Source organism: Gopherus evgoodei, chromosome 10 (genome assembly GCF_007399415.2).
Source record: "Gopherus evgoodei ecotype Sinaloan lineage chromosome 10, rGopEvg1_v1.p, whole genome shotgun sequence".
Classification (NCBI taxonomy): Eukaryota; Metazoa; Chordata; order Testudines; family Testudinidae; genus Gopherus; species Gopherus evgoodei.
The window spans coordinates 75,513,899-75,530,489 of NC_044331.1; the positions used below are offsets into that span (position 1 = coordinate 75,513,899).

A 16,591-nucleotide genomic window follows, 5' to 3' on the forward strand; every position below is an offset into this window, starting at 1 on the left:
CAAATGCTGCAGTTAAGACTGCAAATTGGTTTAAATGATAACCCCCCATTCTTGCCTTTGAGGCTGACATTTTCTCCACTAGATCCAAGGTGAAAAGGGAATTTTTGCAGAACGTTTGGGGAAAATCAGTTCAACTCATTTTAAATTATGTGATGCTGCAGGGGCAAACAGACCCAACCATGTTCCCCACTATCATAAATTGCCTCAATTCATTTTCACACAGATAACTCAAAAATAGCTGAATGGTGAAACCTGAAACGTAGCATGTAAATAGTTTTTGAGTATGTCCATGAAATGAACAAGTTTGAAAAAAGCTTGGCAGGCTAATCACAAAGTTGTAAGCTATTGAAAAATTATTTCTGAGCATGCTCCAGGGACATTTATGAAGACTTTTGACTCAGCAGAAAAAGGCTACACCTCTGCTCTGCTGGACACTATGCACATCTGTCTTGCCAGACAGAAACAGGACGTGCTGCTGGAACAGCGTGCATGAAGGAAATGTGAGAGTCTCTCTCTCTCTCTCTCTCTCACACACACACACACACACAGCTCCAAAAAACAAACAAACAAACCAACCAACAAACAGCAGCAAAAAAACCCCCCCAGCACCTTAACATCTGGAACTGGAGACAGTCATGGGTCCAAAGGTTTGCAAACATGGCAATACCATGATTTTTAAGATGGCATTATAGTTTTCACTGCACTCTGCAAATTTTAAGTTTTCATTTGAAAAAACTAAGACAAATTTTCAAAAATGGCCACTGATTGTGGGTGCCCAGGTTGAGATACATTGGTTCTGATTTTAACAGGTGCTGCACCCTCTGCTCCTAGTGACTTCAAATGCACAAGGGCTCTGCTCCTCTGAAAACTAGAGCCAAGCTGTCTCAGCCTGGGTATCCAAAACTGGAGCAGCCCAACGCAGTGGCCTAAACGTCTCTCTTTTTCACATGCTGACACACAGCCAACACTTTGTACACAGATGGACTGCTCTCTCCTCTTAGCTCAGCCATGCTGAAAACGGTCTCAAAGAGATGTGAACTCTGCTTCCTCTTCCACCCCATTTGCCTCAATGAGGTGTGAACTTCAGAACCTCTTTGGGACCATTTCTGTGTTAATGTTACCAAAGCACAGTCTATTGCCTATTCTCTCTCCTTTGCCTTTACAAAAACAGTGATCACATGCAACCCTCTGGCCCCACAACAGCACAACTTAAAGAGGGCACAGTTAAACCAAAGAGAGTCAGGAAATGTGAAAAATTAAGTACCTACGGCAACATGTTGTACATTTTACAGTAAATATGCAATGAAACAACCAAAAATGTAATATACTAGGTCTGAAGAAGAAAAATAGAACTAAAAATGCTACTTTTGTGCAATGTACCAAAGTTAATATTTTAGAAAGAACCTTAACTTCTGTATTTCCCCCTTTTTAAAATTTCCACTGATTTTAGGAGTGCTGGATGAGTTGGGATTACTAGTTAACATGAAGAAATGGATTGCAGTAACTATTTAATAGCCAAAGGAGTTCTTTTGAGAAAATGGAAATCTGCAATTCCTCCCTCACACACAGACTGGCTTAGTGAGCTCTCTGCTACTGCATTAATGGAAAAAATGACTCTGTCTAATAGAAAAGCTTGGAAAAAATTGGTCACACATGAAACTATTGCATTCGTTAGCAGTTCAATAAATATTAGCCCCCAGTACTCACAGGTTATGTTCTCACTTATTTATCTAGATAGTCATTTAAAAATTAATGCCTGCATAACCTCTATGGGTTCAGGTTTGTGTTGGTTGGTTGGTTGGTTTCTCCCAGGTTTTACAAATAATAAACACTGAATTGTGTTATTTATATGGTATTTCCATGTTGTGCATGCATTGATATATGTTTTGTTTCGTTATATGTTTATATTTTATATAAAAATAATAAAAATAAAGTTTAAACAAATTTCCACAGTGTGTCCTGAACACCAGTGTTTTGCATTTCCTCATAAAAGACCAATATTTGATGTGACAAAAATAGTAGCAGTTGGGGTGCTACAATCCAATACAAACACATATCAAGGTCAGATCCCAGGACTTCTGCTTTCTTTTTTTTAAAAGGAAGTTTGAACTTAAACTGCACATCAGCAGTATCTGTACTATTTGTAATGAATATGGTGCAGGCTTCTGTGTGTTTGGTTAGGATGGAGGTACTTCCTATGGAGTTTAATTAAAGGAACCAAGAAGGACTGGTAAAACAATGACACAGATAAGGTTTGTTGGGGAATACCCCCATACCTGGCTCCATCCAGACTGGAATGGATTACTCTTCCCAAGGTTAAAGCCTGGAATCAAGGGGGACCCTCCCCTCAAAGACCTTAGAAAAAGGCAGAGGGTTGGGGGAGCTAGGAGAGGCTGCTCACAGTGTGTCAGTGAAAAGCTATCAGGCTAGCAAACACAGTAGAAACTGCAGCACGGTCAGTCTGTTCCCCACTGCCAGAGATGGAGAGAGCTGGGCTGAGGGGAATTTACAAAGATGTAATGATAACCATGCATAAGCAGGCCATTCGTCTGGTTTTAAACCAGACAGTCCTGCTTTTCTAAGTCGTTGTCCCCCGGCCAGTAGTGAGACTAAATCACACATCATTTTGTCTGGTATCAGACGAGAGAAGCCATAATGAAGAGTGCACTGCTCTGCCTCTGCCAGTGTGATGTCGCATGCACTGTGTCAGAGCAGTCACGCCAGCAGGAGCAGGATGGCACACTTTTCAAAACGGCACCCCCATGCGGTGTGACCTGGCCTGCACCACGCACATGAGGTCACAACAAGAGGGGTACGGTCATGCCAGCGAGAGCAGGCCCGTGCTGTTCCCAGAAATACCAGAATGTCCTCTACTCCAGGAATGTGTGAGTGGCCATCCTACCCATGGCGTGTAGGGGCTTTTTATTGTTTTAATCTTGGGTTCGATGCACTTCGCACCTTTGAAAAAGGAATAAAGAAAGCTTTGTTCTGATGATGCTGTTTCTGTATCACCGCAGACATATGCTTGTCACAGGCTCCCCAAGGGAAATTCTTACAGAGACCAAAACCAAGCTGGGCTTGTGTCACTAACATGGCAGGGAGTCATGCATCCCGTTTGAGTCTGGCTGGACCATGGGGTTCCACCCAGAATGAGGTGTGGGAAGCCAGGCCAGCCACCTGAGGGGTGCCCTTGGGAAGGACTAAAAGGGGTAGGAGGCACAGTTAGTTCTCTAGGCTTAACAGCGTTTTCTATCCATCTTTCACCAACACAGATACCCACCTGCAATGCGGAGCGTCTTCTTTGCACCGTCGGACTATTGAGTCATTTCCTGGAGGTTCTGGAGTGGTGGACATGATACTGTGGTTGCGATTTCTCAGGGTTTGCTTTTATTTTAAAAAGAAAGAAAGAAAATCCATGTTAAGTGTCCTATGCATTTCTCATTTGAAAAGTCATCAGTGTTGGTGCTTTACTGCTAGTCTATATCTAACATGGACTAGGACAAACTCATTCCATGGTCACAGGGTCCCATGCACAGGAGCACATGTCTGTATGTTCCAACTGCTCTCTGTGTGTGTGTGCGCGCACATATTGGGTGTAGACATGATATGGTCTTATGTGACAATGCAAGTGGCTGATTCACTGCAGAGTTTTAGCTTTAACTTTGTTAAGTGGGACATATGTTGCATTGTGAATACATGTACCAGAGGATATAAAAAAAGAAGGAAAATACATGTCTGCTCATTCTAAATAAACTAATAACACCAGTTCATAAAGTATTCTAAACTGCACTGTAATCAAGACAGCGTAATTCATCAGTGCATCTGACTAACAGTCCAAAGGGTATCCCTATAAAGGCAGCCGAGCTTATTATGAGTGGCAGAGGGTCCCGCACTGGCTAGTGTAGGCTATAGTTTTTAATTTCCTGGGGGCAGCATTTCTTACAGTACTCCGGCAAAGGTGTTTTGTTCTTCATCAGATCTTTTATCAACACTCTGCAAAATCATTCTCTCTAACTATCCCTGCTGTGCCAGTGCTCACATTGTGTATAATGGCATGTCTGTCTTGGGAGATTATGGGGCTACTGCAGAAACGGATTGGTTAGTGTGTGCAGAAATTACCAGCTGCTAGCTGTGCCCCTTCTCTGACCCATCGCTGCTTATGGACATGAAGGGCATGAGAAACTCCAATACAATTTCAAATGTTCCACTAAAATCAATTACAAAGCAGTCTTTGAAGAAACGCCTCCACCTCCTACACTGAGGGCTTGTCTACATCAGAAAGTTGCAGCGCTGGTGAGGGAGTTACAGCGCTGCAACTTTGAGAGTGTCCACATCTGCAGGGCATCACCAGCGCTGCAACTCCCTGTTTGCAGCGCTGGCCGTACTCCCGTTTTGTCTCGGGTGTAGAGGATCCAGCGCTGGTGATCCAGCGCTGGTAATGCAATGTAGACACTCACCAGCGCTTTTCTTGACCTCCGTGGAAGGAGGAAGCCTCTGGTAATCAAGCTGGTTTCCTTTCCCGGTTTGCTCTCTCGGTCCCGGAGCCAGCCAGCAAACCGCAGGGAAGGAGACCTGCTTGCTCGGGGTTCCGGGACCGAGAGAGCAAACCGGGAACGCCGCGGTTTGCTCTCTCGGTCCCGGAGCCAGCCAGCAAACCGCGGGGAAGGAGACCTGCTTGCTCGGGGTTCCGGGACCGAGAGAGCAAACCGGGAACGCCGCGGTTTGCTCTCTCGGTCCCGGAGCCAGCCAGCAAACCGCGGGGAAGGAGACCTGCTTGCTCGGGGTTCCGGGACCGAGAGAGCAAACCGCGGCGAAGCTGGTTTCCTTTCCCGGTTTGCTCTCTCGGTCCCGGAACCCCGAGCAAGCAGGTCTCCTTCCCCGCGGTTTGCTGGCTGGCTCCGGGACCGAGAGAGCAAACCGCGGCGTTCCCGGTTTGCTCTCTCGGTCCCGGAACCCCGAGCAAGCAGGTCTCCTTCCCCGCGGTTTGCTGGCTGGCTCCGGGACCGAGAGAGCAAACCGCGGCGTTCCCGGTTTGCTCTCTCGGTCCCGGAACCCCCCTTGAAGCCGCCCAACAGCGCTGCAGTGTGGCCACATCTAACACCACTTGCAGCGCTGGTTGCTGTAAGTGTGGCCACTCTGCAGCGCTGGCCCTATACAGCTGTACTAATACAGCTGTAACAACCAGCGCTGCAAAATTTTAGATGTAGACATGGCCTGAGTGTTAAATGGAGAGATGAGATATGGAGAGGCTGTAAATACCCTGTGAAGTCCTGTTGAAATATATTTAAATAAACATAAGCCAGTTATGTGATTTTGGGAAAGGTTAATAACATGGTTCTAATAAAATGCCGGTAAAAAGGATTAGGGAGCTCGTCACAGGGCCCTGAGTTTGATCGCAGCTGGGCTGCTAGTGCAGAACTAGTGCTGGGTTGTGGGAGCTCTGAATCACATTATAGGGAAGGTCACAGACAAACATGGGGCACCCGAAGGCTCCTTACAATTTTGCCAACTTCACAGCTGCTGACTGAATTATTGATGGAAACAGGATTGGAGGAACTGGTGTCTGTGCGGCTGCTGCTGGCATCAGCCCCATCTTCATCCTGTGCTCTGACTGCTGTGCTCACAAATGACAGAGACAAAGGCAAAGGCAGAGAGGGAGACAGACAGCAGAGATATTTATATTAGATCCTCTTTAGTATAAACTCTTCCTCACATTTCCAACAACATGTAGGATTTTCCACCCATTCGGGTTTATCTTCTGTCTGCCCCTTCGTTCTCTTTACTGAATGGGAGATTGAGGAAGCTCTCCTTTGCCTTCTGATTCCATCACTCTTTCCTGTTGGGAGATGTGCTAAAGCAGGAATGTGCACACTTCTGGGGAGCCCCTCATTCAACTCCCTCTTTAAAACACGTTTCTCCTATGAGATTCATGAACATTAATCCACCAATTAAAGAAATGTCTTATTTATATAAAAACTTGAATGAGCTGGAGCTGGTCATCTGCTCCATGGGAGATTAATCCATCTGCTTATTTAACATACTATGTGTCTGAACTCTACTGATTGTCTGCTTAACATGTAGGCATGGAGCAGTGACAATCTCTTCTTCTACCTTCTACCATTCTACTCAGTACAATGCTGAGCATGCCGCCTGCACATAACAAATAATGCACATATTCTCTGCTCAAACCATTTCTTTTTGTTAAGTGTCTGTTAGTTAAATGCAGGGCACTAGGAAATTTCAGACAGCCAAGATGCACATGATAATTTGGTGAGATTACAGCTAACTGATGGATATGTACAAATAAATATCAACAGGGGATTAGAGTTAAAAATGGACTCCAGCTTGCCAACAGATAAGGGGACTGTTTAGATGACCCAGTAGATTGGGGCCCTTCCTACTCAAAGATTCCATCAATATTCAGAAGCAGGAGAATGGTGTGATGATCTTTAAAGTAGGTCTAATTTTGTCCCTTTAAAAATTATAATCAGATAGCAGATGCCAGTTAAAAGTAGCTAGAAAGCTGAGACCGTCTATGCGACAGGATAAAACAGTCTATAGAGTGACCATGGATGGAAAGAATGATCAGACAGCCTCTCGTCAATTTGAAATGACGATTAACATCATTTAGTGCAAAAGAAGACTGCTGCTTGGGTCTCTCGGGTTTAGTTCTGAGCTCGCCCTGTTGGCGTGTTTGTTAGAACAAATTGACGCAGATGGACTAGGTGAGACAGACCGAGACAGGCAATAGGGATGCTGGTGCTCTCTCTGACCTTGAAAATCTGATGGTTTGCTTGTATTGATGGGGGATTTAGCTCGTGGTAGCTGAAAGAAAGAAGACAGAAATCAAGCCAACTCAGGATATGTGTCACATTCACTGTAAAACAGACACCTCCCTTCCTTCCCCTCTGTCACACTGCAGAGCCTATGTGCCCTCATCAAACAGGGCCTGGAGAAGATTTATTTAAACACCAAATGCACTGCAGTTCCCATATTCTGCAAAGGGAATGACAAAAGCTGAAGTTGGTCTCTTGTGACTGGTTTAAACAGGCTGCTCATACAAGAAGCCTCCCTTTGCCAGGTAAAAAGAAAAAATGGACTTCTACTGCTCCTGGCAATAAAGACAGCTGGGGCTCAGAAAGGTTAGGAAAGGCAAAGAGAATTCAGATGGGGACACAGAGAAAGAGCAGCTCAGACATTCTATACCAATTTCAGATGGTAGGTTTTTACAATTCATGAATGCAATGGCAGCCACAGGCAGCCCAGTAGTCAGGGAAGTCAAGGACCTCAGTCATGCTGCCACTTATATTTGAATGGGTAGGACATGCTTCATGTAATTCTGAATTAGCCAGCTAATTTTGCTCATTTCTTCCGACTGTTCCTTCCAGACGATGCCAGCTTTCCCATCAGAGCTGCATTTTGCATCAGCCATTCCACACATACTGGGCTCAGGGCATTAAACCAATTTTCAAGATGTACTTTTTTCACTACTATTAAGGAGGCCAAGATCCATTTTATTGAAGCCACGGTGAGAATATAAATGAGCAGCACGAGTATGGAGAGCAAAGAGCAGGAGGAAAAGGGGGCAGCAATTATCCCGCGAAACCTGATTGCTTCCCCCCTATCCCCAAAGCCTGACTGTATCTCCTCCATAACCCATCTGAACAACACAATTCTGGCCTCAGATTGGGACACACCTGAATTCCCTTCAGGTTCATTCTTCTCTTAAGTCGAGACTGATCAAGGAGGAAGAATTTATTGTCTTCTGCTGACTCTTCAGAAGTGGAGGAGTCATCTGCTTCCTGACCATTGGCTTTGGGGTCAGGAGTACCAAAGGTCTGGGAAATAATGGTAACTGGCAGATTCCTTGGTAAACTCTAGAGATAAAAGAAAGATTTTAGTGACCTTTTGCTGAAGGCTATTGCCAAAAGCTTAGCACCACTTCTGTGGCCTCCTTCTAGTACATCTGGCGGGGCTGCCTGTGGATCGAGTGAGGCCTGCATTCTCAGTTGTCATGGTGTTCAGGCCACATACCTGTAGTTCAAATGGTTCAGCCGCTGTCTGTTGACCAAATAGATTGTGGTTCAGGTCTCAAACTAGAGACTGAAACGGAAATTCACAGAAATTTCTGTTCATCTTTAGCATTAGTTCATGGCCCATAACCAGTTTACCTATTTGCAAACTTCATTAGAACTCGCTCTTCAGAAAGAGTTGTTAGGAGTTTCCTTCCCCAGTATGCAAGCAATCCATCCTCTACATTTCCTCCTCTTCCATTTAGTGTCAAGGCTTAGCAGAAGTGAACTGCCAGTCTCTGAGAGACTATGTAGGTGGCAGAGACAAGTTCCACCCCTTAGCCCTGGAGGGCTTCTCACACCATTGAAGTTGAATGGAAAAGAAACTTCCCTCATCTGCTTTTTTCAGTCTAGCATTGCTGCTCACAGAGGGAATAAAAATAAAATCCCATCTTCTTCTACGTCATGCTGTAACTGAGACAGAGCCGTGAAGAGAGGAGAGCAGAGCTAGCTCTCCCTGCGCCTACCTGGTCATGACAGTTCTCCTTAGAGAGTCGTCGGAGTTTGCACTCCAGGTTAACAATGCAAGCCTCCTTCCGGACTGCCTCGATCCGAAGTTCATCGTTCTTCTCCTCCAGCTCCCGGATCTGCTTCCTGTACTTGTCCTTCTCAATCAGGCACTGTGAGTACTGAGTCTGTGCCTCATCTCGGGAACGAAATGCCTGCAGAGGAAGGAAAACACTGCTTACCCATGTGCACCACATGGCTTCTCATCATAATTTAGATTGCACAGTCTTTGGGACAGGGACTGTCTCTTAATGGGTGTTTGTACAGCTCCTAGCACAATGTTTGGGACCTCTGTGCACTATAGTATTAATGAAGATGATGATGGCTGACAACTTTTAGTTGGCAGCAAATGTTGCAGAGTGCTAACCAAAAACCTTGACACTAATAAGCAGCCTACTGTGTTGCCATTAAAGAGTCAGCACCCACTGGGAGCTGCCACAGAACCTCAAAGAATCTCCCTATGCTTAGACTAGTAGATAACAGCAGTACTGCAAATGCCACTATCTAGCAAGTGTTTACTTTTTTTATACCAACCATTATATGTAACAAATATAGTGACACTTTGGGTCCAATTACCTTCAATTCCTAGAGGTGGCTTCCAACAGAAACAGAAGAAAGAGAAGATCCAATTTTTTACTGTTACTTCCCCCACTTCAAATGTGACATACCTGGTCTCGCTCCTTCTCCACCTCCTCAAGCTGTATCATCACAGTGGTCATACGGTGCTTGTACATCTCACAGTCTTTCCCCAGAGTTGAGCACTTTAATTCCAGGTCTTCTTTCTCCTCAAGATACTGCAAAGGACACAAAGTAATCAATAAAAGCATACATCAAAGTAATTGGGAGGGCTACCCTGCTGCACGGAAGAGATTCCTGTTCACCTCCAGGGGCGCACTAACCTATTCATTTGCTTACATAAGACGTAGACACATATGGCTAGAGTGTAGCTCCATGCTGAAAAGGCATGGCTGTGAGGAAGCTCAGACTGCTGCAGTCCAAGCTGATGCTGATGGGGCCTTGTAAATTACTCCCACAGCAGTGAATGTTGTCTATATGAAAAATAATTGGTTTGAAGGAATTGCACCTGACCGGTCTGGATGACCCTAGACAGATTCATGTGAACAGTTTAGGATGGGAAGTGAGGACCGAACCAAATTGCTACTGCACTTCTCCATCAGCAATCACCTGCAGGTATCACTGGCCATCGCAATCAGAGATCCCTCAAAGAGATCTGATCCCACTCTTTCAGTCCTGTCTTTCTCTCACCTTGTCTCTCAGATCCTCCACATGACGGATCTCCTCCTGGAGATAAAAAATCTTGTTGACCAGCTCCTGGCGGTCCTCTAGCGCCTCCTTACGGTCATGCTCCAAGATATCCAAGATGGCTTTGTCTGAATCTGGCAAGCTACGTTTGCCAGCCTGAGGGGACAAGGTTTAAAGATATAGCACAGGAGGAGAGAGAAAGAGAGAAACAAAGGGGTGCGGAGAAGAAAGACACAGACAGACAGTAGAAGGAAAAGAAGAGAAAATGAGATTGCAGTCGGACAGTAGGAAAAGGGCGGGATATTTGTTAATGTTTTGAAAGCTGAACAAAGCCCAGCTCACTGTCAGAATGGCTATGGAGAAGGGGTTATTTTTATTGGATCTGATATAATTTGATACATTTTGGATGCAGTAACAATGAGCAGCCGCTCCTTTGCTCCAGGCCCTGCATTCAAAACCTCTCTCTATTAATCAGCCCACTGAGCACAGAGTTTGCCCTTTGCCAAGGAACAGAGGCCAAGAAAACATGCAGAGGAATTTTTAAAGCATGCAAACTTTGCATGACTATGCTTAATGAATATTAGACACATGCCTAGAGCCACCAATGCCCTTGCCTAGAACTAATACTTCATTTTCTACAATGTCCAGAAACTTTCTTTTCCCCTTTAGGAATTAAAATTAACAAGATGACTGTGGGAGAAATAAATTGCATCCAAAAATAACCACAGAAACCAGGAATCAAAGACAAAAAATTTAAGCAAGAAAATGCAAATTTATTTTAAAAATACTTATACTAAGTTGGAAAGTCCACTGACATTTTGATTACTGAATAAAATAAGTATTTCTAAAATAAATTGGCTTTTTGTTATGTTGAGAGAGTTTTGTTCCCGTTTTCAGGTAGCTATTTTTTGGTGATTATTTCATTATTTCCTTAATAATCAGCATGTTAATTTTTTAACAGCATACGGGTCTTCAGATTAGACTATGTCTCAAAGTAAGCTTAGATATTACACCTTTTTTAAGATTTGAGCTTCACCTTGTAGAAAACTAAGACCTGCTCTATACTAGGAAATTAGGTTGGTATAACTACTTCGCTCCCACACCGCTGAGCGACGCAGTTAAACTGACCTAATCCCCTGTGGAAACTGAGCTAGGTCGACGGGAGAATTCTCCCATCGATCTACCTGCTGCCTCCCTGGAAGGTGGAGTGCCTACATAGCATAGGTAGTGTCTTCCATGAAGCACTATAGTGGCATAGTGGTTTATGGGTAGGCAAGCCCTAAAACTTTTTAGGCACTGCCAGAGAGGCTACAGTAGTGCTCTAGCATAAGAATGAGTTGAGAATCTTTACAAGGTGTCATTCGAAAAAGGAAAGTCTGTTCCTGCAAGGCTGCTGCGCACTCTCATGTTGAGATAGATCCTGGGGTCTGGCCAAGCCCTGCTTAGCACATCACCTGAAAAGGGGGGCTAAGGTGGCTGTGCCCTCCTTTATGCCCTTCCCTTACCCCAAACCTGGAGCTGGCCACCCTTGGTGAAGCCCCCAGTGCAAGTTAGAGAAGTTTTCTGCAATAACCTACAAGGAGGTCGTCTCAGTACCTTGTGACTTCTGGAGCGCAGAAACATTCTGACCAGGCCTCCTTTTTCCAGTCAAATCCCTTACTCCAGCCTGGGTGATGACATAGGACTGGCTATGCAGACCCTACACCAGGAGAATCTAGGGGAGCTAGCTAAAGTGGTTTTGCACTGGTGAGCTGGGGCAAAACAATTCCAGCAGAGCCAGGATTTGGCTCATTGATTTCAATAGGAATCGAGAGGGCTCAGCTCTTCATAGCAGACACTCAGCACCTTGCAGGATCCAGCCCTGCATTTGCATCTGGCTTTACTAGATTAAGAATTCTTTTTGCTTGTGCATCTGTTTTATATGGGGTAATCTGTAGAAAGTTGGGGGCTGTACAACCTTTTGGTTTTTGCAAACTTTGTGATTGGGTTCATTGCAATTTTGGGGGCACAGCTTCCCCCCACGTTTCCCTCCAGTATAATGGGGGCGTGTACTGATTTCAAGGCAGAGAGTAAGAGGACAGGGCGTAATTCCTCCTCTGGCTTACCTGAATGATAGATTGTAACTCTTGGATTTTGGTCTTCATGATCTCATTCTCCCGCTCCAATTCCAGAACCTGTTCCTTCTTGGGTCGGTTTTCAATGTCATTCTTCAGCTTCAGTGACTGGTTCCTCTCCAGCTTGCATTCCTCCTCCATCTTATTCAACCGATGCTTCAGCTGGTCAATCTAGGACACCCCAGGAACCAATGAAATGCAGAAAGAGACACAGAAGAAAAAAAGATTATCCAAAATACATCAAGCCCCTGTATATGCTTCTCTAAAGACACCCTCACCTCTAGTTGAGTGCACAAAAAACAGGGACTTCATGCTCTTGGGGTGGTTAATTCCCAACAGCTCAATACAGTGCTAGCATGGTATGCTGGAACCCTTGGATAATCCACCATGAAATCTTAGTGCATACTTGGGTAACTGCTCCAAGATATTATTGATGATGAAAAAAACAATGTTTTTCCTTTCTCCATATGCTGGGAAGTCCCATCCTTCACAGGGAATCTTACACTAATACACATCATCTCAGCATAACATTTCATTATGCTGTGAGGCTCTAACCTGGATAAGCAAAGCAAGTACAAATTCTACATACCTTTAGCATAATTGCCACAGTTCATGCTCCCTCTGTGTTTTATACCCAAACCAATCCAGAGCATCTCTTTTACCTCTAGCTGGAGGTCCCGGCTCCTCATCACAGCCATGTTCTTCTCTTCGCTCAGCTGGGCGTATCTCATGGCCAGGTTGTAGTTCTCATCCTTCACCTTGATCAGCTCGTCATTGTAGTTGTTTCTTTCCTCCTTCATCTTGTTGTATCTCTCCTGGAAGGTCAGCAACTCTATATTGTTCAGTTTCAGCTGCTTCCTGTCATCCTCCAGCTGGCGGGACTTGGCCAAGAGTTCACAGCGCTGCACATCCTTTGTCTTCACCTGCTGCTGTAGCTTAATGATTTCATTCATTAGGAAATGGGTGAGACCCTCATGTCCCTCCTCCACTGAAAAGAATCAAGCGGTCCATCAGCTCCAAGGTCCCTGGCACTGCTCTGGAGCAGGTTAATAATGTGGGTTCAGGCAAAGTTGAGACAGCGCAGGTGGGGAACAAACAAATGCACACACACGCGCACGCACACACACACACACTGAAATATACAGGCACAGTCAAACTCTCTAGCAGACACACAAATACCATACATAGACAGTACAATCATACATATATGCACCCCATCATATATAGAGTCACTATATACAGACACATACGTATACTTATATTCATTCATGTACATGTTCAGAGTACACACAGACAGCATATACAGCTGCATATGTACACTCAAACTCATCTACTCAGTCTTCACACACATTCTCATACACAGGCATATATACTACAATGGTGAATACACACATATTCCTGCACCTGTTTTTGGAGTTGGTGGAGCAGGTTCATGTACACCCACTGGACCTGATTCTGACCTCAGTTACCCTGGTGCAAATCCAGAGTACCTCTGTCTATTTCAACAGAGCTACCCCAGACTCACAGCAGTGTAACTGAGATGAGATTCTGGTCCCTAATGTCTTTCCGTGAGGCATCTTGTAGTGACTGCCATTCTAGAAATGGAGGCAGACTGGGTAGCACTGCTAGTGAAGCTCTTCAGCTTCACTCCAACAACCAGGGGTGTAGCTTTCACCAACAGCTTAGTCAATGCTAGGCTGTACCAGACCAGAGAGTGAGAAGTGGGAATGAGCTACTACCCATCACTACGCCTCATTAACACGTCTCATCTGAAAAAAAAAATCAGTCTTATCTCGTGTCTTGACTCCAGGCCTTATTTCCTCAGGGTCTGATCCTACTCACCGACAATGGTAGAAAATCTCCGTGTGGGCTCCTTCCCTGTCACCAGTTTGTAGAGTTCAGGATAGTAAAACTCCAGGCTCTCTAAGAAAACGACATAGCCCCTTTGCCCCTTGGTATGAAGGATGTCCAGCAGCCGGCCTACAGGCAACCCAAAAATCGTGCAATGAGAGCGGACACAGGACTACTGAGAACAGGATAATCAGATATTGTAACCCTGAAGCCAACCCCGCTTCAGATTTAACAGTCGCTGGCACATAAATACACTGTGGAAAAGCCAATCTTGTCACACAGCACGCAGCTGATCTCATGAAGCTATGCCACGTATTCTCCATGTTTGTGTGGGCTGTTACTCTGAAGGAATGGGGTAGGGAAGGTAGCATTTGGATTTGAGCCTTCAAAAGACAGTGGTATTCAACACAGCCATGCTGTACAGTACTGAAACGCCAGAATTGCAAACCTTTCCACCAAAAGTGATGCTCAGATCAAAGGGGTGCTGATGACCAGCCCCAATTGACAGAGATATCTGGGCACCAGGCGTGAAAGAGCAGTGGTTGCTGCCTATCATAACTGAAATGTACTGGCAAATGTAGGAATAAAAACTTGGTGAGCATCATCCTGTACAACACAGACTTGGCCACAGTCACTATTACCAAACAGCTCTTCATTTTCGTGAACATCCAATTTTTCCCAAAAAGCTAAATTAAAGGGAACAGAGAGCCTTTCATAGATTTTAATTCAATGCTGGGGTCAGGTCAACCCAACCCTGGCAATGCAGCACATAAACTGGTGCAGTCTTGGCTGTTCAGGAAAGAATTACCTGCTCGGTTAATTTTGGAGAGCAGCATATGTGAGTTGAGCACCTCATCCTCATCTTGCTCGTCAATGACTTTACACTGACGCAGATATGGGGTCAACTTGGCTGGATTGATGTACCGGCTCAGCATGTGCCGATTGCACTCTACATTCTCCCACAGGGCTTCCTCCTCATCTTTCAGCATCTCTAGGCAGTCATCCATTTCTGGCTCTGCTCCTTAGCAAGAGAAACAAATCAGCAAATAAATACGAAGCACACCGACTCAGGAGGGTTTCAATCCTGTTTACCATTCTGAGCTGCCCTGTCACATGCGGTGAACTCGGCTGCAGCTCTCAGGAATGTTGATATTGCCCTATATTAAAACTGTTTGTGCTGAAGTGCAACCTGTCTTCAGCTCATCTGAGAAGTGACAGCTTAGAGAGGTTCTAGCTAGACTGTGAATGATTGCTTATTGCTCAAGCGATGATTCTGCAGCCCAGTTAACTCTATGATGGTCCCTAAAAGTCAGAGAATTCCTCTTCTGAATGGTTACTGTGCTGCAGGATGTGTAATGGAAGAAAGGGGTCTGAATTTGCAGTGCTCAGCAGCACAAAGATATGCAGTCACTAAACTACTATAGAGCATTACTCTCTCTCCTCCCACACAGGTTTATCTCAGCTTTACAGATGCGTGGTTTGAGCATTGGCCTACTAAACCTAGGATTATGAGTTCATTCCTTGAGAGGGCCATCTAAGGATCTGGGGCAAAAATCTGCCTGGGGATTGGCCCTGCTTTGAGTAGAGAGTTGGACTAGATGACCTCCTGAGGTCCCTTCCAACCCTGATACTCTATATGAGCATGTACTCTTTCAGGTGTATGTGCAATGTGCAGCTATACGTGTAAGTGAATGCATCTGAATTTCCAAAAGTAGATGTATGCATGTACAGTACATGGTGGATGTCTGTGAATCAATGCCTGGGCATGAACGTAAGTACCTGTGTGCATACTGGTGTCTGTCTGTGTGTGTATGAGTGGGTTTAAATGTGAGGGACACCATCGGAGCATGAAAATATTCTTGACTCATGCAAAATGTGGTCATGTAATATTTGAGCTGTTGCTAAACAGTCTCCTGCCAACTTTTTCTTGGTGACCAGCTCACCCGGGAAGGTTTCAGGGCAGGCAACAATTAGGTGAGAAAACATGTAGCGAAGTAAGTCAACACACAACAAAAGAAATCTCCCAGGCATCAGATAGGAACACTAGGTACACTGAATTTTAAATGTTTCTATAATGCACAATAAGCTTAGCAATCAAGTCAGAGTTAGCTATTCTCGCTGGCTGGACTCAGCCTGTCTTCAAGATGTTTATCAGCAGCCTCCTATTATTATATCACAGTAGTGCCTGGGAGAGCCCAACCTAGACTGCAGACCAGGGGCGGCCCTACTTCAAGCAATCCCCAAAGCACCCTGTCAAGCCCTGAAACTCCACCAGGGACAAAAGGAGGCTAGGGGCTCAACCCAGGAGGCTTCCTTAAGTCAAATATTGAAGCTTTTAAAAGGATGTGATCTAAAAACAATGTGCTGTTCTCCAGGTCTGAGAACAGAGTTCTGCTTTATGAGACTTCTCTTAGTAACTGAGTTTTAATCAGTAACTAATTAGCTCAACAGCAATAAACTATTTTCCTTGGGCCAGAAGAGTTCTCTTCAATGTGTTATGGCTTCCTCAGTCTCCAGTTTCAGCAACTGCAAAACTGCCTGGCAAATACTGGGCTGAGCCAGCCTCTAGATCTATGAAGCCTGGGGCTGAAAACACTTTCAAATTTGGGGGAACTAGAAATTTGATGCCTTGTCTATGTGAGGAAGATTTTTCTGAATATGTTTTACTGCTAGAACTAATGCAGAATAACTATAGTGAAGGAGTCTGTACATTGCTTTGTTGATGCCATCCGTGGTCACTTGGGTGCCTTTGGCAGTTGTTTCAGTGCTGTCCGAGGCCTTCCT

At 44.9% G+C, this 16,591-nt stretch overlaps 1 protein-coding gene across 1 annotated transcript in view; it reads right to left on the minus strand.

The window, feature by feature from the left end:
* Positions 1-16,591, minus strand: part of CARD11 (caspase recruitment domain family member 11) — a 71,666-nt gene that overhangs the window by 22,889 nt on the left and 32,186 nt on the right. The window contains exons 2-12 of the mRNA XM_030578689.1: positions 14,616-14,828; positions 13,799-13,936; positions 12,619-12,944; positions 11,948-12,127; positions 9,846-9,998; positions 9,248-9,373; positions 8,540-8,734; positions 7,698-7,877; positions 6,774-6,825; positions 5,499-5,614; positions 3,281-3,384 (exon numbers count right to left, since the gene is read on the minus strand). Of these exons, the coding sequence (XP_030434549.1) occupies positions 3,281-3,384; positions 5,499-5,614; positions 6,774-6,825; positions 7,698-7,877; positions 8,540-8,734; positions 9,248-9,373; positions 9,846-9,998; positions 11,948-12,127; positions 12,619-12,944; positions 13,799-13,936; positions 14,616-14,828 (1,783 nt within the window). The remainder of the gene's footprint in view (positions 1-3,280; positions 3,385-5,498; positions 5,615-6,773; positions 6,826-7,697; positions 7,878-8,539; positions 8,735-9,247; positions 9,374-9,845; positions 9,999-11,947; positions 12,128-12,618; positions 12,945-13,798; positions 13,937-14,615; positions 14,829-16,591) is intronic.